The following is a 22,796-nucleotide window of genomic DNA, read 5'->3' on the forward strand; positions in this document are numbered from 1 at the left end:
ACTTCATTAAAAGAATGATGGATGGTGTGAATTGACAAAGTGACAACCTTGTCTTATAAGAAAACTATTAACAAAATAAAGGGTTATATTCTAATCAAGAAGGTGGAGAGATGATTAGTCTCATCAAGCCAGGATTAATTTAGATTGAGAGACTGGAAACTCTAGCCCTAATTTTAAGGGAAGGGACCCTTTAAGATTCGGGGCACCCCACACAAAAAGAGTGCAAATTGGCAATCATTGGAGAATGGTTGTGTTATATATATATATAATGTCACCATTTCGTATGTGCCTTCATGGATTAAAACTAATTTAGATTAAGAAAAGAGTGAGTGGGAAGTAATGACCAGAGATGCGCGACGCCACTTTATAAATTCAAGTCCTCGTTAGGGATTCTCTCCTTTCGCTGTGCATCTCTTAATAATAATAGTCAAAGAGGGTTGGCTAACAACACCTTCATGAGAGAAAAAAGAGAGCCATGTTCTGAATAATTAACACAATCATATACAAAATCCAAGACTTGATCTGATATTGGGGGCAAATCCAAATGAAATCAACTTTTTGGCTACTAGGTCTAATCTGAGGAGGTCTATTTCAACTCTCTCTCTCTCTCTCTCTCTCTCTCTCTCTCTCTCTATATATATATATATATATATATATATATATATATATATATATATATATATATATATAGATTGCTGATTCATGGCAAAAGAAAATTATATATGCAGCTGAAAATTGAAAAAATGCGTTCCTTAAAAATAGTAGATTCCACACTGGACTTGACAAAATGCTTGTTAACAAAAACCCTTTTTTGCTTGCGTATATAATATCGTTGGTAATTAAATGCTAATTAAATTTCACTAAATTTGTTCACTTTTCAATACACGAACTAGAACTTAGCCTCATAAAAACCTCCTTCAAATAGAATTTTCTTTTGGGGTTTTGAGAAAATAATAGTGATGGATCTAATAGTTTGAATTTTAAGATTATAATGATTCACGAACATGCATGTATAATTCTAAAAAACCAACAATATTATTAAAATGAATTTAATCACATAATGGACTTGTAAATTAAAAAACAATCAAAGAATACTATGAATATTAAAGAATAATACCAAGATAAAAGTATCTTGATGTACTTACTGCAATTATATGCATCCAGTTTCTGAATCCAAGGTGGAATCTAAGGTTAAGTGATCAATACTGGCTATCTCTGCCATGTTATGTGCTCCTTTGAAGAGAGAAAAAAAAAAGTGTACTTTGCCCTGAAAAAGCCACCACCACCACCACCAATATAGAAAGCGTTTTGTATATAAAAAATGAAAGCTTTGTTACTGCATTTATTTGGAGTCACGACGCCCCACAGTTTATTGTATAATTAATATTCCATGTATCTTTCTAATTCTTGGGGGTATCGATGGAGTATATATTGCCATTAATCCTCTTTGCATTTTGTTATGCCATTTATGTAGGGTAATGTCATAAGCTGCATGCTGTCCAGGTCTTCTAATTTCGAACACATTGATAGATCCTTTGCCCCATACCAGCTGGAAAAATTTGATGAGGAAGGCCTACATATTGGTTTTCCCACGTTATCCCTTTCGGTGAATTGTACTAAATTGAGAGAAATGCCTGCCATTTTTTTGGTTGTCTCACTTTTCATGAACGTGTAAAGCATTCCATGCTTGAGTTGTTTTTGGAGTAACTTTTATGAAGTCTAACCTTTTATATGTCAACTAGTTTATTTTAGAGAATTATATATATTAATAAATAATAATAAATTTGTTAATTTTATATTAAATAGGAAAACTAATTAAGATAAATATACTATTTATTAGAAAAAAAACAGTTGAATATATGTTTTAGTTAAAATTGAGTATCTAAAAAAACTTGAGAAGGTTCATTATTCGTATGAACAGTGTTTCCACCCGTAGTTTTTTAATATATAGTATAATAAATCCAACAAATATCCATAATTATTATTTTCACAAAAAAAGTATAAAAAATTACAAAAAAAATAAGAAATGAATATTTAAACACAACAAATTGTATTATTCATTTTGGTTTTTAACTATTAAACATGAGTTTTTTAGTGGAGAATTGAATAGAGGGGTCGCACTAAGCTGTGGGATCTAATTTTTATCAACGTAAAAAAAAATGCTCTTAAGCTCGACTAATTCAAATAATAAGAACAAAAATACAAAAATAATAAATAAACTAATTCAAATCTATGACCTAGTCATGATATTAAGGTGACCGCGTCGGAAGAGAATTGAATAAAACTATGAAGTCCAATCATCAAATAACTCAATGTTAAAGGGTGTAATTGAAAAATAAAATTAAAAAAAATAATGAAAAAAAGACTTGAGTCAACCCTGATTAACCTGCTAATTTCGTGACTATGAACGTAGGATTGAGATAACCCAGTTGAAAAGAGATTGATAAAAAAAATATGAGGATCAATTTTCAATAAATCAAATGTTAAATGATCAAAATTAAAAAAAAATTAAAAAAGACCAAAATCAACTTGTGTTAACTTTTAAAACTCGTGACCCTGATCATGTACCCAAAACTAACATCATAGAATGCATACCCTAAAAATAACAAAGAAAAAATTCAAATCATCAAAATATTTAGGGATAAAATTGAAAAAAAATGCAATCACAAAACAATTCAAAACAAATAAATAATAATTAAAAGAATAATAACTAAATTGGATATAAAAATAATTTGAATTTAAATATTGGAGGATAAAATTGAATTCAAAATTCACTTGGAAAAAAGGATTAAAAATAAATGCATAAAAATTAAAAAAATGAAAAAAAATCTATTATAAAAATTAAATAAAACTAAATCTGATATAAAAATTAAAATATATATATATATTTTTATTAAAAAATTATAATCATCTAAAAAAAACCTAAATAAGAAATATTGGATGCGATGTAGAAACGAATAATACCTTATAAATGAGATGAGTATTTTCCAGATTTTTTTTTTGTATGGAATATCAATTGAAATACGAAAGCTGCCATGAATATATCATCATGGGGGGGTTGAAGTTTCGAAGAGGAGAGCTGTGGCCTAACCAAGCATGGTGATCAAAAAAAAAAAAAACACTTCCAATAATAAAATAAAGAGATATGGAGGAGGAATATGATGTCACAGGGCCCGGCGAGAGGGCACGGGTACTGTACAAGTGCTCTAAAAAGCTGAAGTTTTCAAAAACCTTTTGGCTCGGAAAGGTCCTAACCCACTTTTCTTGAAACTACAGACAGGTCCATAACAATTCATTCTCTCTTTTGCCCATTATTTGTAGTTTATAGCTCTATAGTGTAGGTTTGGAGCAATAATATAAGGCATTATTACACCCACCATTCAAATGATTTCTATTGTTCTTTGACTAATATAGATCAAGAAAATGTCTGTAATCTTCTGATGAGAAATCAATAAAAAAAAAATACTTTATCTGTCATTTGATTGTTAATGCTCGAGTTGATCCATATAATAAATTAATTTTTTTTTTTTAATTAAGATCTCTCTTTCATACAACATAAGTAATTACAAAATAAAGGAATCACCACCTTTGAGGTGTTGTCAGCGGGTAATAGTTGGGATTTATTTTCATGTTATTATTTCAATTTTCAAATTCAAGTGCAAGCTATGAAAAAACTTGTTAAAAAAAAAACAAAATCATTTCATTTCACATCATATCTAATAAAAAAAACAACAAAACAGAAAACAAAGAAAGGTCTTGAAACATAAATAACAATAATGTTTTTATGATATTTTTAGTGATTGTTTTTTAAAATAATTTTTATTTAAAAATATATTAAAATAATTTTTTAAAATTTATTTTTTATACCGGCGAATTAAAATGATCTAAAAATACTAATAAATAATAATTTATAACTAAAAAAGATAACTTTTTTTTTTTAAAATAAAGAACATGAGCGCGGCAAGATGAGGAAGGGCAAAATAAAGAAAGAAGAATGATTGACTGGGGTAACTTTTCATCCCGAGGAAATGCCAGTTTCGAGGCCGTAGGATTGACCGATCTGCTCAAACTTGGAAGAACCCTTCCACCTCACGTGCGTTTTCCTTTTGACTATCCATTCCGGTCCACCTCCACCTTCGTGCCACCATTTTATTATTACCATCACTTGTCTCCTTCAATTAATTGCCGACTACTTTCCATCCACAAAACAATACGACCTCCGAACTAGTTTAATCCTTCATTTTTCTTAATTGTTTTTAGCTTTAATTCCATGCGGTTTGCCATGTTATCTCAAGATCAGATTGCTTTTTAGTTGATTGCCGAGCACGGTCACTTTCCCAATTATCTCTAATGGCATGCTTAATTTGTAGATAACTTTCTAAATTCGTGGGTGTGATTTTTCGGCAAGGATTATGTGTTTGTGGCACCAATTTTATATAGCTAACGAACATACATTTCATTGCTAACCCACTCTTTTATTATAGTTAAAAGGATGTTTAGAAGCGAGATAATAATTTTTTTTAAGTGTTTTTTATTTGAAAATATATTAAAATAATTTTTTTTATTTTTTAAAAATTATTTTTAATATTAATAAATCAAAATAATTTAAAAAATAAAAAAAATAATTTAAAATAAAAAACATTTTTAAAATATATTTTTAAAACACAAAAACAATCACTATTTTATCCAATCTCACAACCACACAAACCAAAACGTCATCCTCTATTCATTGCCGCGCAACAAGGTAACATATCACTCGTTTTTCTCTGTTACTGCCGGGAGAAACATCATTAATTTTAAAGAAAAAAAAGCTTTACTCGCTTCTCCGACCAAGAAGGCCGGTCAATCCCCGATCTCTTGACCCCACTTACAAGTAATTTTTCTTCGATCTCGATTTCCTTCCTAATTGGTTCGTGCATGCCTGGGCTGTGAAATAACCAGAAATTTCTTTAACATGTCAGTAACATCTAAAAAAAAAGTGTTCTATTTCTTTTCCAATTATAAATTTATGATACACAGAGAATCAATCTTGTCCATCTAATTAGAGTTTTTTTTAAAAAGTAGATTTATTTTTTTAAGGTGGGCAGGCCCAATAATTAACAATCACTAAACCCTCAATCATGCAAAACAAAAAATTATCTCCATCAAGAATCAATGACAAATACATGATCCTCCTCTCTTACTACAGCCATTATAAAATCCCCTCCGATCCTCTGCTTTGATCCGGTTACCATCTCCCTTTATCACCATTACCAACCTTTAGCACCATCATCTCTTTCTTCAGTAAATGCAAAGCGGCGTAGGCTGCAAAATCTGACAAATCTCCATGCTTTTTTGTTATTACCAATCTCTATTAACTACAAAACTGCAAAGCGAGCATGTACTTTGCTTTTTTGTTTCTTGATTCCATCCTTAACTAACGTCATAGGCTCAAGTGAAACAAAATTAAACAACAAAAACACTATCCGTACCTTACAGGCAAAAAAAAAAAAATCTCGAAATGTTTGAAAGTTTGAAGTACCTCACCGGCTCAGCCGGAGCAAGTGGCTATGGCTCTAAGTCCACCGGCGAGCAAGTAACTGAAAACTGCGGCGATCTGCATTCCATAACGGCCATCATCACTGGTGAGTTTGTAATTTGTTTATTATTTTAAAAAAGAGGCTCGAAACCACGTACGGATGCAAAGCACTCTCAGTCTTGAAGATTTTGCGTGAAGAGTCGTGAAAAAAAATGGTTTTTTGTGCTTATTTTCTTAGGTGCCACATCCGGGATAGGAGCGGAGACGGCAAGAGTGCTGGCGAAGAGAGGTGCGAGGCTGGTGTTGCCGGCTAGGAGCCTGAAAGCCGCCGAAGATGCCAAGGCAAGAATTATATCAGAGAATCCGGATACGGAGATCATTGTTATGGGGCTTGATCTTAGCTCTCTCAACTCTGTTCGAAACTTTGTTTCAGAGTTTGAGTCCTTCGACTTGCCTCTCAATCTCCTCATGTAAGAAGATAAACATTTTTTTTCCTTGTTTGTTTGGTTGATGAGAAAGTGAAGAAAGGTAGCAATGAAAATTTTATTGTTACTTTCTTGGGTTTAATCTGTCTCTTTCTTTATCAGAAATAATGCTGGAAAGTTTGCGCACGAGCATGCAATCTCTGAAGATGGGATAGAGATGACCTTCGCTACTAATTATCTAGGTAATTAATAATATATTAAGCTATGCAAGGAAAAATAAATATCAGTGACCAAAAACTCAAATTCTGGCCTTGATGGAATCTTTTCAGGTCACTTTTTATTGACAAAATTGTTATTGAAGAAGATGATTGAAACAGCAAAAACAACTGGGATTCAAGGCAGAATAGTGAATGTCTCATCGAGTATTTACAATTGGTTTTCAGGCGATCCGATCCGATATCTTGGCCAAATATCCCGAAACAAATTACGGTAAGAAACTAAAACTACCCCCCCCCCCTCCCCTCCTAAAATCAAATATATATGCATATGTATATAATTATATACACACACACATATATAAAAAAAAAAACTTAAAATTCGTTTAGCAAAATGAGTAAAAATATTAATTATTTGGCTGGAATAAATAAATAAATTTAATCTACATACAAAGCCAGTATTTATAAACTATACGCATATCTCTTGGTTGACCTTTAGTTTATTGAATTTTTTTTTATGATCTATATACAGTGATTTCGATCCTACACGTGCATATGCTCTCTCGAAGCTCGCTAATGTTTTGCACACCAAGGAGCTTGCTCAGAGACTGAAGGTTGTCATTCATGATCCTATTTAAATATATAGTTTAATTTAATTTAAAGCTGATCAGAGAAAAAAGTGATATTTGTTGTTCTCCTTTTGCTCTGATTTTATATATATATATATATATATATATATATATATATATATATATATATATATATTGGACCTGGATTAATTGATATATATCAATTAATGCAGCAAATGGAGGCCAACGTGACTGTGAATTGTGTTCATCCAGGAGTTGTAAGAACCAGACTCACTAGAGAACGAGAAGGCATAGTCACAGGTATGTAAGAAAGGATCAATTTTTCTATTTTAAGATTTAAATGAAAAAAATATTAACCATCTAATAAATTTAACTTGTTTTCATTTCTAAAAATGCAGATATGGCATTTTTCTTGACTTCCAAGCTCTTGAAAACAATTCCTCAGGTAACTAACATAATTTGTACTATTTGAGCTTAAATTACATGTATATTTTTTGAATCATATATAAATTTTGATTGAAAAAATTAAATTGTTAGTGGGTTGTTCTTGTAGGCTGCTGCGACAACATGCTATGTGGCAACACACCCGAGGCTAGTAAATGTGACTGGAAAGTACTTTTCGGATTGCAATGAAGCCTCAACGTCCAAATTGGGATCCAACTCAACAGAAGCTGCTCGATTATGGACTGCCTCGGAAATCATGGTTTCTAGAGGCTCAAAAGCAGTTTTTGACCCACTCACTAGTACCTTAGATTATGATATATCAATAAAACAATTCAAATAAAAGAAAAGAAAAGAAAAAGCAAGATCGTTAGGGACAGAGAAGAAGAGGAAGAACCAACAAGTTTAGAGAACTGGTGGATAAAAGCTAGAGACATATCATACAAAAATGTATACAGCTTACTTAGAGTATTTAAATTAATTAGTATATGGCATAGATGCTTAGACATTATACTGCTTTAAATATTATATGTGCTTAAGGTTTATGATATTCTTAGTGGTAGTACGTGTTGTACTGATGTTTTTCTTTTGCTAGTTGTTTAACGAGTTAATTTTGCTTTAAACAATGCTAAATGTTTAGTTTGGCTCTGCTACAATTATTCAAGATTATTATGGAGTAGAGTTTATGCTAATAAATGGGGTTTTGATTGGAAAAAAAAAAGTGTTTCGAAGCCTTCTGGAAACTAATTTTTTGGATCGAGTGTGAGTTAAACAATGTCAAAATTTGATGATGTAGATTAGACTAATTCTTTGTTAGCATTACGTTATGAGTTATATATTTTTTTCTAATTTATAAAAATATTATGAAGTTAGATACCCGATGCATATTGGATAAAATATTTTTATAATATTGAGATGATAACATATTAAATAATATATTTTTTAAAATATATATATATTAAGATAACGATACACTAACTCAACCTAAACCAATCATGGTTAGCCTGCAATTCAGGGTATGAGACTATGTAACCTTATAAAACTCAAAACAAAACAAAATAGGAATTTCAATTCTAATCAATCAAATATTGAAGGCTAGAAAAAAAATCAATTAAAATTTTTTTTTTAAAAAATGACTTGAGTAAACCTAGATTGGTAGGTTGCGCTTCACCGCAATTTGTAACATAAAAAAAATGTTTAGATGATGGTAATGCTTTTAAATAAACAAGAAAAATATAAGACTCAGGTTATTGATCTGATTGAATCCAATAAACCTATTTAATTTAATAATCAAACAAAAAAATTGTCAATAATCACTTATAAAAGATGAGTCACCAATATCATACTCAGGAGAAGAACAAAGAAAAAATCGTAAGAGTCTCACTATTGCTCTGCCATGGACATCAACCCATTACCAGAAAGAGCTCACGGAGATGATTTTAACGTCACTGCGAAATGTTGCATGATGACATTGAAAGAGGTCGCACACCCTACCAGAGCAACAACCCCAAAAGTAAATCAAATAAAATATCATAAATTAAGCACATCATACTTACATTTAATCAATTGATTTAATTTAATTAAAAACCAAATTTAAAAAAGAACGACGGATAAAAAGACGTCGACCTAAGATAACTTGGGTCATTTTTAAAATTAGTGAAAAATCCTATAAAAAGCAGATAGAAAAAGCAAAGTCTAATCTCCAATTAAATCAAATTTTGAAAGGTGAAAATAAAAAAACATGATCTTAAAAAAGAAAGAAAAAAAATGAACTCGGACGAGTCTCCTAAACCTGTGTTAATCTCTTAAATTCATAACCTGTTAAATCTTAGACTCGTGATCAATCAAGAAGTTCAATTTAATGTTTAATGATGAAATAAAATATAAATTTAAAAAACTTACTAAAGTAAAAAAAAAATTGCAATAAAAAATGAAGGATGAAATAAAAATAAATAAATCCTTTTTAAAAATTATCTCAAATAAAGTAACTAGCAATTATATTTAAGTAATTGATTTGATTTAATTCAAAACCATATTTATTTTAAAAAAATAAAAAACTAAACTTAACAAAGAAAAATAAATAAAAAGATCTGAAATAACTCAATCTTCTTTAAAATTAAAAAAAAAACAAATGAACCCAAGCAAATCTTTAATTAAATCAAATGTTAAAGGATAAAACTAAAAACAATATGAGCTTAAAAAAAACAAATGAACCCAATCGAATCTCCTCAATCTGGGTTAATCTCCTAAATTCACGACCTATTAAATCATAGGCCCGATCTCAATCAAGAACCTTAATTTAATGTTGAAATATTACATACAAAATTTAAAAAATTGCCAAAGTAAAAAAAACAACAATAAAAAATAGAGGATGAAATCGTAAGAAAAAATCAATTTTAAAAATAATCTCAAATAAAATAAATTACAATCAAAAGAATAAGGACCAAATATGATATATAAAGAAAACTAAAGGTTAATGAAATGAAATTAAAAATAAATTTCAATTATATATATTAATTCAAATAAACAAAATATCAATTGAAAGATTGGAGACAAAGTCTCAAGGAAAAAAATATTGAAGGGTTAGTGTGAAATTTTGGAAGGCTAGGCATGAAAATAGAGGAGGAAAGCAAAAAGGAAATCAAGAAGCTAACTAGTACCTAACTCCAGGGAATTACACAATACACGGCGCCTAAAAAGGTAAACTTCTTCATGATAATTCAAAAGAAACCAAGGAAGGCCTTTTCTGGCCAATGTAAACTGCTACATGCATCGCTTTAACATGGTGAGACAGCTTATTTGTTGGCACGTTCAACGCACATAAAAATTATTTTTTTATATATTTATTAAAATATCATATTACCCCTCAGACCACATGGTTATCATAAAACAAAATACAATGAAAGTATGAAAAAACCCTTGAGGGCAAGCTAATTTTTTATTATTATTTTAAAGACAATACGGTCATTTAATTGTGTTGTGAAAAGTGAAATTTCTAGAAATCTCATAGATCCAAGTTAAGTAATTTTTTTGCTTTTTATGGCAATTAAGTAATTATAATGTGCAAAAAAATATGAAAAAATCGAGTTGCCTCCTATAAATTTTATAATACCAGATGAATCATGTGAAAAAACCATATTACTTCCTAATAGACAATTTAGTATTTTTAAGAATAACATGATAGTAATTTCATTGTTCCAATTCATATTGAATTGAGGCATTTTTATTATACTTTTTCCACGAGGTTTAGGTTTTGGTTAGCTGATATCTCATGATTATAAAATTTGGTATCATTAATTAGTGTGTAAATGGGATTTATTGCAAATGAAAATGACTGGAAACCATAATTACAGATTATTTATATAAAGCTCAGTAATATAGTACAATGCAAGTCGATTTCCCTAAAAAAAAAAAAGATAATAAAGAAAGAATAAGTGGGCAATAAAAAATGTTCTATATGGTGGTTGATTTTTGAAGAGTATTTTCAAGGTAATGGTTAACAGCACTCCTTTTTGATATGATTATAATTGTTTTTTAAAGTATTTTTTAAATAAAAATATATTAAAATAATATTTATTTTTATTTTTTAAAAGTTATTTTTGATATCAACAGATCAAAATAATCTAAAATTATAAAAAAATAAAGCAGATAAAAAAATAATTTTTTAAAAGAATACTTTTAAAATATAAAGGTAAATAGAGGTGATAGGAGGGAAATATGCTTGTAAGGAAAGGAAATTCAAGCACATGCTACCTTTCCCTGGAGTCATGACTCATAACACCGTATCTTAATTTACGAACATAAAATCAACAATTATAAGCACAAATACGTATAAGGGTTGTAATTGACACGTCACAAAAAGATGTTATCCAGAGGCATGAAAACATATAAGATCGATGTCTGCACTTGAAATTTGAAAACAGATCCTATTGTATTACTATTTGGTGACCAAACAAGCCAAGTAAATAGTTAGGGTTGTCTGCTCATAACTAAAGGAGAGATAGCCTTGTAAGATGCATGACACGTCACATGAAACATTAACTAGCAATCCTAGAAACCCTAGCTCCTAGACTTCTAGAATTCTATGTAGTATTTTGTTTTGTTACGTGTGTGTGTATAACGCTGAAAGATTTCATATGCATTGGATTTATCTTAAGTTGCTTTATACGAGGTTATTTTAATTTTATAATTTAAATTATTGGTTTGGTGGTTAACAAGAAGAATTGATCCGAGTTATATTTATATGTTTTTTTAATTGATTTTATTTTTATTTTTATTTTTTAATATTAAGTTGATTGAGAGTTAAAGATCAATATTTTTTTTATTTATTTTCTATGGGGTTATCCTGGTCTCATGATTCGGGTCATGAGTTTGGCAGGTTAATTCAGGTTGACGCGAGTCATTTTTTAATTATAATTTTTTAAATTTCATCATTCAATACTGGTTTGATTGAAAATTAAGATTCATATTTTTTTTTTAATTTTTTTAATGAGGCTATCACAATTTAATTACTATGATTGTGGATTTGACAAATTAACCCTAATTGATTTGAATCGATCCAATTTGTTATCATCTTATTATTAAAAAAAAAAGAAGATGTTATCTTGATTGTTTTAGTCAAATTATGTTTTTACTTTGTATCAATCATTTAGGTTATTTTTGAACTTGCCAAGTCAACCATGTTATATTGGATCAACCCCTACACAATTGTTTTTTGCTAGAAAACATATTAATAATATCTGAATATTTTTTTATGTTTAAAGAAAAAAATTGATTTGACTCGCAGTATAGTGCATGACAACATATTTTGATTTTCTTTCTATGATACTATCATAATTTCATGACATGAATAATAAATTTGATAAATTAATCCAAGTTGATTTGTATCAGTACAATATGTTTTCATTTCATTATTTAGAAAGAAGAGATATTTTGATTTTTTTAAACAAATTATATTTTTATTTTGTATCAATTATTTAGATTATTTTTGAACATTACAAATCAATAATGTTATGTTGGCTCAATCCATGTACCATTTAAACTTATTTTTATTAAAAAATATATTAATAATACTTGAATATTTTTTATGTTTTAAAAAAATAAATTTGATGTGACTCAAGTATAATGTATGTCAATAATTTAGTTTACTCTATTTCAAAAATATATTTGAAATTTTAATTTTTATAAGAAAAATGAAATCATTTCAAAAGATATTTCAAAAAGTCCAAAGTACAGGCCCATGTAGCAATTGAGATCAAATCATTTAGGCTCAATATTTCCCTTCATTTTGACCCAATTGAGCTTCAATTTATTTCGGGTCAAATAATTCCCTTTATAACAAGAATGCCTAAATACCCTAAAACCCTAAACCGACCCTAGAACCCCAAACTCCACCTGCACTACTCCACCACCACCAGAAATGGCAAGCCTAATACCTGAAACCACCAAAAAACTCTTCACCGCAGAGAACCTCCGCTCTGCCACCAAACAATCCGACCGCTGCCTCATCGTCCCCGTCCGCCTCCGTCGTGCCATCAAAAAATACCTCCGAGGTAACAATTGTATATGCTCTTTCTTTTTTTGGCAAAGATCGAAACTTTTTTACACAATAGTTCAATTTTTTTGAAAAGATTAAAATTTGCAGAGCAAGAAGAACCACACATGAAGAAAAAAGTTTTAAGACTATCAGAATCATTCAGCGATATCAAAGACAAAAACTTGATGTTAGCAATTAATACTTCAAAGGAGCTAGTTGAAGATCCATTTAAGTCTATGGAGAGGTCTAAGAGATGGAAAATTAAGAGTTCTTATGGCGACATTGGACTTAATTATAGAGATGATGAGACCATTGCTTATGTTGCTTCTCGTATGCCTGCTGTTTTCTCTGCTTGCTATAGAGTCCTCAGTGAAGTAAGTAAAATGATTTTTTTTTTTTGTGTGCTTAGGAGCATTTCTTGTGTTATTATTAAAACCCAGATGAAAAGTTTGTGTCTTTAGTGTATGTTTATTGTTATTTATTTATTTTTCTGGAACTTTTGTGGGTTTTTGGTGTTTGTAGGTTAGGAGAAGGTTACCGGGTTTTTCTCCTACCAAAATTTTGGATTTTGGAGCTGGGACTGGTTCAGCTTTCTGGTAAGATGCTCTTCTTTTTATTTTGGTATAATATGATGTGCAATTATGGAAGTGTCGGTGAGGTTTAAAAAACAATTGTGGAATTGATGATGAATTTGAGTTTTCTTGATGTTTTAAGTGAAATTTTGTAGGGCAATAAGAGAAGTGTGGCCAAAGTCATTACAGAAGGTAAATTTAGTGGAACCATCACAGTCTATGCAGCGTGCCGGTAGAAGTCTTATACAAGGTAATTTGCTGACTAATTTTTTCAAGTCTTTAGGACATTTTAAATATTTTGTTTGTTTTAGATTTTGGTGGTCAAGATAAATTCTGAGGCTACTACATTATATTGATTGTTTAGATTTGAAGAATTTGCCACTTATTCATAGCTATAATAGCCTTCAAGACTTGAGTAAAAGTATTCGCAAGTCCGAGAGGAAACATGACCTTGTAATTGCTGTAAGTTGAATTTCCGGATGACTCTTAGCTTGTTAGTGTTAACTGCCCATAAGTGCTTTACTTTTGGTGTTGTGTAACATGTTCTACTTTATGTGGCGTTGCCTCAACTTCGAAGCTTATGTAAGTTTCACTTTATTTGATCTTTAATTGGTAATAACTACTCCTATATGTCTGTTGCTATGAAGTCCTATGTTCTGGGGGAGATACCATCATTGAAGGACCGAATTACTATAGTGCGCCAGCTTTGGGAACTTACGGGGGATGTTTTGGTATGTGATTTTTTGCTTGTTATTGATATTCATGTCTCAGCATAATGTGAATCTGAGGATTTACTAGTTATTTCACATAACTAGTCATGTCTTTCTGGTTTTCATTCTACATGGAGGGAGAGAAAAAAAAAAGGAAAATACGTGTGAAATATGAATATTGCACACATATATATGGGATTTCATTTGTTTTTTGTTTTTGCGTTACTTTTTGTTTCTGAAAAACTTAAGCATGGAGCAGGTTTTAATTGAGCCAGGTACACCACATGGATTTGGTATCATATCACAGATGCGATCTCACATACTATGGATGGAGAAAAGGGTCAGTTCATTGTTTCTTATTTAGCATTCTTTGGCACAAGAATTGTGTTACGGTGCCTATTAATAAATCTAAGATGAATATATTGTGTTTCTAATTATGTTTGCACCTTGTTGTCATGCTCATGTAATTCATTTAAACAATTATATCAACGAATTTTCAGAAATGTGGTAAAGCTGAAGGGAAAATCAGTGAAACTTGTAAGGATTTGGTGCCCTACAAAGGTGGTGCATTTGTAATTGCTCCTGTAAGTATCATAATGGCTTTCCTCCTAGTTTTCTTTCTTGTGAGGTCAACTTATGGAGCTGCCTTTTCATTTTTTTTCACTTTTTCTTTGTTTGCCTAATAGCAACTTGATGCAGTGTTCTCATGATGGGAGCTGTCCTTTGGTGAAATCTGGAAAATACTGTCATTTTGTTCAGCGGTTGCAGAGGACAACATCACAGCGAGCATACAAGGTACTTCCTCATTACATTCTGCATTATTTGCGTGCAAGATTCATGTCTCAAGCATGTTATAGGAGCACATTAATCTATTAGAAAAAAGACATCGAATTCATAGAATTAGTGATCGAACTATAAAAGCAAAAAGAAAATGTTCTTAATTTGCATTTTGTTTTTCATCAATCAAATATTATGTAAAAATAAATTTACATCCCCCCAACCAAAATAATACTAGATGATGAGAGGAAGTATGTATAGGGTCGAATTATCATATAATCTCTAAATATTTGTACTGGGGAATATAACTGGGTTGCCAACGAGCCAAGTGTTCAAATTTTTCTATATTATATACAACAAAATGTTGTAGGCCCTTTGAGATATATGTAAAAGAAAGCAGGAAGTGTAGGAAAATTGGGACTTAGTAAGTTAACACTTTTGCTATATCATCCACAATCAGGACTGATCTGGTTTACCAATTGGTTCACACTTTTGCTATATCATCCACAATCAGGATTGTTCTGGTTTACCAATTGTTTCACATACATTTATATGCTGTCTGAAGATGTAAGCTAAGTTCCGGTGCCCACGTTATGATGTGGGCCGTATCAAGTCAACTAAAGTGTAAAAAAAATTGTGGGCGCTGTTAAAATTTTGTTGGTTATGAAAAACCTCATATGTGCCTTCAAAGCTTGATCACCATGTTAGATAAAACTAATTGACTATCATGTGTTAATAAATGGGAAAAAAATAGTTAATGATAAACAAAGACTTGAAAAAAAAAATCGCAATGTGTCATACTATGTAGCATTTTTGTTTAATTATATGTCAATAGTTGTTTTTTGAAAAAATAAAAATAAAAACTGAACGAAAAAAATAATTTGTGAGCACAATTCATGTGCCTTTTATTATTCATGGTCTAGGTTTTAACTCCATCCGTGTTGGTGGCCTGTTTGACCAAGTTAGTCTGAACGCTACCTGATTGCACCATTTAAAACCCAATCTGCCTGCCAAATTTTTTTTACTTCGCTGTTGTTCTAACCTTTGTGTAATCTGATTAGGCTCAATTGTGAAATAATGAAACGTCAAAGGATAAAATAAAATAAAAAAATTAGTGATTGAAATGAAAAGACGACACTGTATTGTATCAATCTTAGTCAACTCAGGTTAACCTGTTAAATTCACAGCTCGGGTCATGACACAACCATAATGAACCAACCTCGTATGCCAATCCATCCCATTCATTTTTCTTCCCATCTTTTCTCCATGGCTAGGCCTTAATAGGGCATGTGTGGGATGGAATCTAGGACTAAATTGAAGGGTCATCTGAGAACTAGGGATTAAAATAAAATAAAAATATTAAAGAGTTATTAAAGAATTAGAAACCTAATAAAAAAAATATTGGTTGACCAGGAATCAAATTAAAAAAAAGTTTGGCATGTGTTGTAAGCGTCAACATTTGAGGAAACCCTGTCACATTCTAGAATGGAGCTTCATGCTTTGTTCACGGTTTTTATGGTCATTGTTGGAATCGTCTTGTCAAGGTCTCTTCCAAGCCTTCATGTGTCGTTGGTGAGCCGACGACGATTGCCTTTTTTTTCTTCACCTTTATATGTTAATAAATGAAAAAAAAATCATTAATGATAAAGAGTTGAAAAACAAAATTGCAGTCATACTATTTAGCGCCTTTGTTTAATCATGTGCATTTTTAAAAAATAAAAATAAAATAAAAACTGAATGGAAAAAAATTTTTGTTAACATAGTTCACGTGCTTTTTATTTATTCATGATCTAGGTTTCAACTGCATTCATATTGATGGCATGTTTAACCAAGTTAGCACAAATGTGACCTGATTGCACCGTTTAAAATTCAATCCGGCTTCCCAAAATTTTTTTGGCTTGCTGTTTTTCTAACCTTTGCCTAACTTGATTAGGTTTAACTGTGAAACAACGATCTGCCAAAAGATAAAATTGCAAAAAAAAGTTTCAGGATTAAAATGAAGAGACAACGATGTATTGTACTGACCCGGCCAACCCGGGTTAGCATGCTAAATTCATAGCCCGAGTCATGACATGACCATAATGTGCTAACCCGTCATGGCAATCATCCCATTCATTTCTCTTCCCATCTTCTCTTTGGTTGAGCTTTAATTGGGCTTGGGTGAAATAAATTCTGAAGGGTCATCTCAGAACTAACTAACGATAAAAAAATAATAATGAAGAGTTACAAAAGAAATAGGGATTAAATAAAAAAATTGGCTCAAATTATATAAAAAAAGTATGGTACATGCATTGCATACGCCAGCATGTAATTGGGCAGGTGAAATGAAATCTAGACTAAATTGAAGGGCCATCTTAGAACAAAGGACAACAAAAAAATAATAGTGAAGAGTTATAACAGAATTAGGTGCCAAATAAAAAAAAGGCTAATCAGGAATCGAATTAAAATAAAAGTTTGGTGCGAGCTTTACGTCAGCGTGTGATGAATCCTATAGCATTCAAGCATGGGGTTTCCTACGGGCTTTGTTCATGGCCTTTTTGAGCGCGGTTGGAATAGTCTCAGCAAGCTCTCTCTTCTAGGCCTGCGAGTGTCGCTGGTGAGTCGATGACAGTTGCCTTATATTTTTTTCTTCACCTTCTCTCCCATTTGCTCTCTCCCGTGATTTCTGTGCAAAACCAGCACGAAAACAAAACCTGCTGTTGCCGTCCACAGTAGAGTGAGAGGATCTACAATGATTCCACAAGAACTAGTGTTTTCTATAACTATAATAATATTTCAAGTGTTCATTTGATATGGGTGAGTGTTTGTTATACTCTGCAATACAGGCCTTGCCATGTTTAGCGGGTACAGCATAATATCAGTATTTGTTGAAGCAGAGACCCCTCCACGCGAATACTACTCTTTTTAGGGGTGGTTGCATCTTATCAAAATTGTAAAGACTCGATTTTAAGTTTATAGTTATCCTTTATTTAAAGTTATTTGCAGTTTTCATTCATTTCTTTTAACACCAGTACTATGTAGAAGAACTTGGTTATATCTTTTTGTTGTTGAAAGAGATTCTGCTGCCCCCTTTGGAACGATTGAAGTAAGAAATTCACCATTATGCTTCCCTTGTTCATGACTTGCAGCGTTCCAAGGGTGAAACTTTACGTGGATTTGAGGATGAGAAGTTTTCCTTTGTCGCTTTCAGACGAGGACAACGACCCCGGTTGGTATTTTATTACAATGTGTTGAAATTTATGAATTGTTTCATTTAGAGAAAAATTAAACGGTATGAAAAACTGAAGGTGCTACTATGAAATCTTATTTTTATTTTTTATCATTCTACTGTGAAATATTATTATTGAATAAATTATCTAACATTACATGGATTTATTTCAATTATTTCTTTTTTTTTTAAAAAAAAAAACTGTCAACATGAACATCCCGGCTATTTGTTCCAGCATTGATGTCCTAATTTAATTTTTTGAGAGATACAAAATGCTAATAGACTTAAAAGGCTCAAATATAAAACAGGGAGGAAGTCAATACCTAAGATAGAATACACAATGGAGAGTATTCAAGAGTGGAATATGCAAAATCCTTAAGCCCCTATCTGCTTCTTTACCAACTTTTTTCTACCAAGCTATCAAACAAGTCAACTTCAGAGCTAAGTCCAAGTAGACAGCTTGCTTCCAATATTATAATCTGCTCATGGCCCAAGATTAATCTTTAATTTTCCTTTCATAGATTATTGTTATCTGCAAATTGCCCAGGACTATGATCTGAATGTTGTATATCATTGTTTTACTTTGCTCCATTTGAACAGAAAACCTTGGCCTCTTGATGGCATGAGATTTGAGACTTTGAAGGAGCAGCATGCTAAAAGAAATCCAGAAGATCTAGAGATTGATTATGGTAAATTCAACACCTTTTTTTTTTTCTTAGAAATCTCTAAAGAAATGTTTTCGGGCAACTTGATTGGTGTCAGACAGCAAGTAGAAAATATAATTATAATTGCATCACCGCTTTACTTGTCTAGACACACAATCTGATTGCATTCTGTTTCTGTTATTTGCAATTGATCTTGACAGAGGACTTGATTGAGCAAAATCAACCCGAGGAGGAGGTTCCATATGAAGAGGTGGACCCAGTTTACTATGATTCTGATGTCATTGAAACTGACACCAATGATGATAATGACGAAGAGGAGCAAGAAGAAGAAGCTCATGCTGATCTTGGGGGAGGCTGGGGAAGGATAGTTTTCTCACCTTTTAAGAGAGGCAGGCAGGTAACCTTGGATGTTTGCCGATCAAACAATCGTGATAACTCAGAGGGCTCTTTTGAACGTATAGTTGTCACGAAGAGTAAAAGTCCTGCTTTACATTATCAGGCACGAAGATCTCACTGGGGTGACTTGTGGCCATTTTAAAGCAAAATGACCCCTGGATTTTCCTAGTAACTGCTCTTGTACGTTGAAAACATGTAAAATTAGATGCCTGCGTATATAAGTGCCTTTTCACGATATGATTTTATTTACTTGATCGCCTCGATGGCTGGGATAAATGGTACTCCAGACAAGAAACTTGCGATTGTAGCATTTTTATTGGGAATTAATTCCATGAAGTTGAAAACAGAAATAAGAGCACCCCCCCTCCCTTTTCCCTTAAGAACCGTGGAAAAATGGATATACCATGGGTTTTTGGCTCAGCAACTTGGCTTGTAATCCTTGTATTGAAGCTTGTGCCTCTACAGAGCCTTATGTTTGTGGCGACTTGGCCGTGAGCAACACGTTTGTGCTGCTCTAGTAGTAAACAGTGGCACAACTTGCAAATTTCGTGTATTAAAACTCAGATCGACCCCAACCAGTTCAAGTTGAGCCCAAACAACATTGAAACATTCCTAACCTTGCCTTGGCGTGATTTGTTTGTAATCCAAACTAGGTATGATAAACCAGTCATGCAGAAACCTAGGGGTGTTTGTTTCATGGAAAATACCTTTTAAAACTTTTCCATGTTTATTTAATTTTAGAAAAATTAATGAATGAAAAAGTAGTTTCTAGTTAAAGGAAAAACTCAATCCTTTCCAAAAAAAAAAAAGAAGTGTTTTCCTTCTCTCAAACTTGGAAAATACTTTTCGGATCTTTAACGAAAGAAGTGAAGTGATGAATAAATTACTTTCAAAATCAAAATTTAATAAAATAGGATTCAAGAGATTTTTTGTATTTTTATATATTTTTCAAGTAATAATCAAGCTAACATAGAGGTAATTTAGTTTTTTAATAAATAAAAAATAATTTAAAAATAAAAATAATTAGCGCATGCAATAAATGCGCCAACACGTTAAACATGCCACCACATTTACGTATTTATGTTAGTTTGATGTGTTTTTTTCTTTTTTTTTCTCCTTTTTCATTCTCTATTTTCACGTCTATTCCTTCAAATTCTTAATGCAACTCTTCTATTCCTTTTTCCTTCAAATCTTGTCCATATTTTTTTTTATTACAATTTATTATATTTGAAATAATTTATAAAATAAGGATTTTTTTTTAATTTTATCTTCCTTCAACATTTTTATTATTCAGATTTAGTTTTTATTCTTTTAATTATTATTTATTTTATTTAAAATAATTTATAAAATTAGATTTTTTTTTAATTTCACTCCTTCAATTTTTTTTATCTGTCATATTTGGTATCCAATATTTTAATAAGCTTAAAGAAAATAATTAAAATATTAATAAATAATTTTACAACTTATCTTCTATAGAATAACTATTTTTTAACTCATTTTCTATAACACCTTATAACATTAAAAAATAATATGATTTTCATGAATTCACTTTTAATAAAAGCTATTATAAAAGAAATCAGTACTTTCCGGCAACAAAAGGGAATGTATTTTGAGATTATAAGGGACTTGACTTGCTTTGCTTTAAGGCAATTGGCCCCACTAATTAACAATTGTTTGCCGCAATCGAATCTAAAATCCAACTTACGTTTCATAAGAGAACAAATTAAGATTTCTAGTTAGTGAGAATCAGTAAGCAAATCCCCTTTTCATTTGCTTAACGGTTTAGTTAATTGACATTATGACAATCTTTAATTAATTTTTTCAATTTTCAGCTCCAAAAGAAAGCGATGCATATGGAAGACACCAGTATGAAATCTAGAACAAGATCAAGAAGGATGTTAACCTTGCGATGCAAGTTTGTGGATGAAACAAAACTCAGTAGCTGAACCCAAGAAGTGTCTAGTTTAACTCAAGCTAGCTAGCCAGATTGAAAATTAAATGGTAAACAAACCATGAAAATCTTTGTAGTGAAGACATCAGTACACGCGTGCATGTGTAATGAATTCTTATGTTTTATCACTGCAGTTTTATTAATTATTGCCCATAAGAGATACAAATAATTAAGGCCGTCATATTAATGCTGACCCGACGTTGTGTTACGGCAAAAACACGGCAGGAAATTAAGAAAAGGAGTGGGTGGCAAAGGAGGGGAGGTAGGAGTGAGCATTAGGGCACACCCTTTTATTTGTACGAATTAAGCCAAAAGAGATTCCACAAAGGAATCCAATTGACCATGATCATCTGCCTTGAGGAGTTGCTGGTATTCCTCAAAGATGTCATCTAACATAATATCTTTCTGTAAAGAAATTGGACCATCAAATTCTTCATTATTGGAAGCCCAAGCTTGTCCACCATTGTTAGCAACTTTAAGACCAGACATGCCCCAATTGGTATGATCGCCATCCTCTGCGTTACTAGATGATGACCCAATCAAGCTTTGAATATTATTGATATATTTTGCAACCGAGGATGTACAAACCCTTGTTGCCCGTGGGAGATAAATCTTGGTCTTTGTAGTAGCCTCTCCATTTCGACTGCTAATGCCTTCGTTGTCCTCCTTTTGCTTCCTTTTGTTGTTGGCCTTAGTGTCACCTCTCTTTCCAGCTGATTCCCCCATGCATTTGGACTTATTTCCTGCCGTGTTGTTCTTGAGTCTTTTGCTAAGGTGAGAGTTCCAGTAGTTCTTGATCTCATTGTCAGTTCGGCCTGGCAACCTTCCCGCAATGAGAGACCAACGGTTGCCAAGAAGAGAATGCAGACGGATGATAAGGTCATCCTCATCAGGAGTGATGTTCCCTCTCTTGATATCAGGCCGAAGGTAGTTCATCCATCTTAGCCTGCAACTCTTCCCACATCTAAGTAACCCTTCATTCATACGAAAACAAAAACACTAAATTAAAAACCTTATGAACTGTTGGTAAGAGAAAATTACATCACTTGCCAGCTTTCTTAGGCAAATTAAGATCTCCAATAAAAACCGTATGAACTGTTGGAAAGAGAGAATCACATCACTTACCAGCTTTCTTAGGCAAAGACCTCCAATGACCTTCACCATGTGCCTGGATATAGTTAATGAGCAATGTGTCTTCTTTAGTAGTCCATGGACCTCTATACAGACCAACTTTAGAGCAACATGGAGCTCTTCCCATTTTAATTCACTTGGTTGCAATTTCTTCTGTCAAGTACTTACTACGAACTCAGCGAAAGGAGAGATACATGCTGGCAAGCAGCAGGAAGCGTAGGAACATTTCTAGATTTTTTTAGTTATTGACTTGAAGAAGTACCAAAATATGAGATGAAATATTATAGAGGCTCTTGTATTTATACTATAAATATATATTTAACTCATTAGCTCCTGAATATGTTTGCGTCTCCTGGTGAGGTAGATGTGTCTTTTCGCCTTCTAGAATGTGAGGTGGTAAGTGGAGATAAGCTGAACAAACTTTCTCATACCTTTATCTGCCCTTCAGAGTCCATTATTTCTTTGGCTCCAATGTTGAAGCGTATGATCGCATTGGTAGATAGGGTCAAAACGTTTTAGGCGTGCACGTAGTAGAATAATTTTGAAATTCCCCCACAAGCTAGGAAATAAAAAAGGGCAAAAAAAACTTCAGTACGCCCACTCAACTGATAAATTCGCTGAAGTATAGAGATGCCACCTTTAAATTGGAATAATAGTTTTT

The 22,796-nt window shown here is 31.8% G+C and overlaps 3 protein-coding genes across 5 annotated transcripts; 2 read left to right on the forward strand and 1 right to left on the reverse strand.

Annotated features, from left to right (window-relative positions):
• Positions 1-5,125: 5,125 nt before the first annotated feature.
• Positions 5,126-7,868, forward strand: LOC133701361 (short-chain dehydrogenase TIC 32 B, chloroplastic-like). 2 transcript variants are annotated; one of them, XM_062125263.1, is made up of 8 exons: positions 5,126-5,624; positions 5,757-5,988; positions 6,106-6,185; positions 6,273-6,432; positions 6,691-6,772; positions 6,961-7,048; positions 7,147-7,193; positions 7,286-7,512. In XM_062125263.1, exons 1-8 carry the CDS (start codon positions 5,501-5,503, stop codon positions 7,379-7,381), a joined length of 909 nt encoding a protein of 302 aa, XP_061981247.1. In that variant the 5' UTR covers positions 5,126-5,500; the 3' UTR covers positions 7,382-7,512. The 2 variants fall into 2 exon arrangements, with proteins under 2 accessions (XP_061981247.1, XP_061981241.1); XM_062125257.1 differs by having other exon boundaries at positions 5,128-5,624; positions 7,302-7,868.
• A 4,629-nt stretch (positions 7,869-12,497) lies between these two features.
• On the forward strand, positions 12,498-19,436 carry LOC133689204 (uncharacterized). 2 transcript variants are annotated; one of them, XM_062108994.1, is made up of 12 exons: positions 12,498-12,741; positions 12,834-13,099; positions 13,248-13,321; positions 13,453-13,547; positions 13,662-13,759; positions 13,945-14,028; positions 14,267-14,347; positions 14,508-14,591; positions 14,707-14,802; positions 17,913-17,992; positions 18,593-18,681; positions 18,858-19,436. In XM_062108994.1, exons 1-12 carry the CDS (start codon positions 12,609-12,611, stop codon positions 19,193-19,195), a joined length of 1,518 nt encoding a protein of 505 aa, XP_061964978.1. In that variant the 5' UTR covers positions 12,498-12,608; the 3' UTR covers positions 19,196-19,436. The 2 variants fall into 2 exon arrangements, with proteins under 2 accessions (XP_061964978.1, XP_061964986.1); XM_062109002.1 differs by having other exon boundaries at positions 12,605-12,741; positions 12,820-13,099.
• A 1,671-nt stretch (positions 19,437-21,107) lies between these two features.
• Positions 21,108-22,409, reverse strand: LOC133702331 (transcription factor MYB13-like). Its single transcript, XM_062126658.1, has 2 exons — positions 22,130-22,409; positions 21,108-21,978 (listed from the first exon to the last, which is right to left on the reverse strand). Exons 1-2 carry the CDS (start codon positions 22,260-22,262, stop codon positions 21,308-21,310), a joined length of 804 nt encoding a protein of 267 aa, XP_061982642.1. The 5' UTR covers positions 22,263-22,409; the 3' UTR covers positions 21,108-21,307.
• Between the last annotated feature and the right edge of the window lie 387 nt (positions 22,410-22,796).

This window comes from Populus nigra, chromosome 1 (genome assembly GCF_951802175.1).
Source record: "Populus nigra chromosome 1, ddPopNigr1.1, whole genome shotgun sequence".
Classification (NCBI taxonomy): Eukaryota; Viridiplantae; Streptophyta; class Magnoliopsida; order Malpighiales; family Salicaceae; genus Populus; species Populus nigra.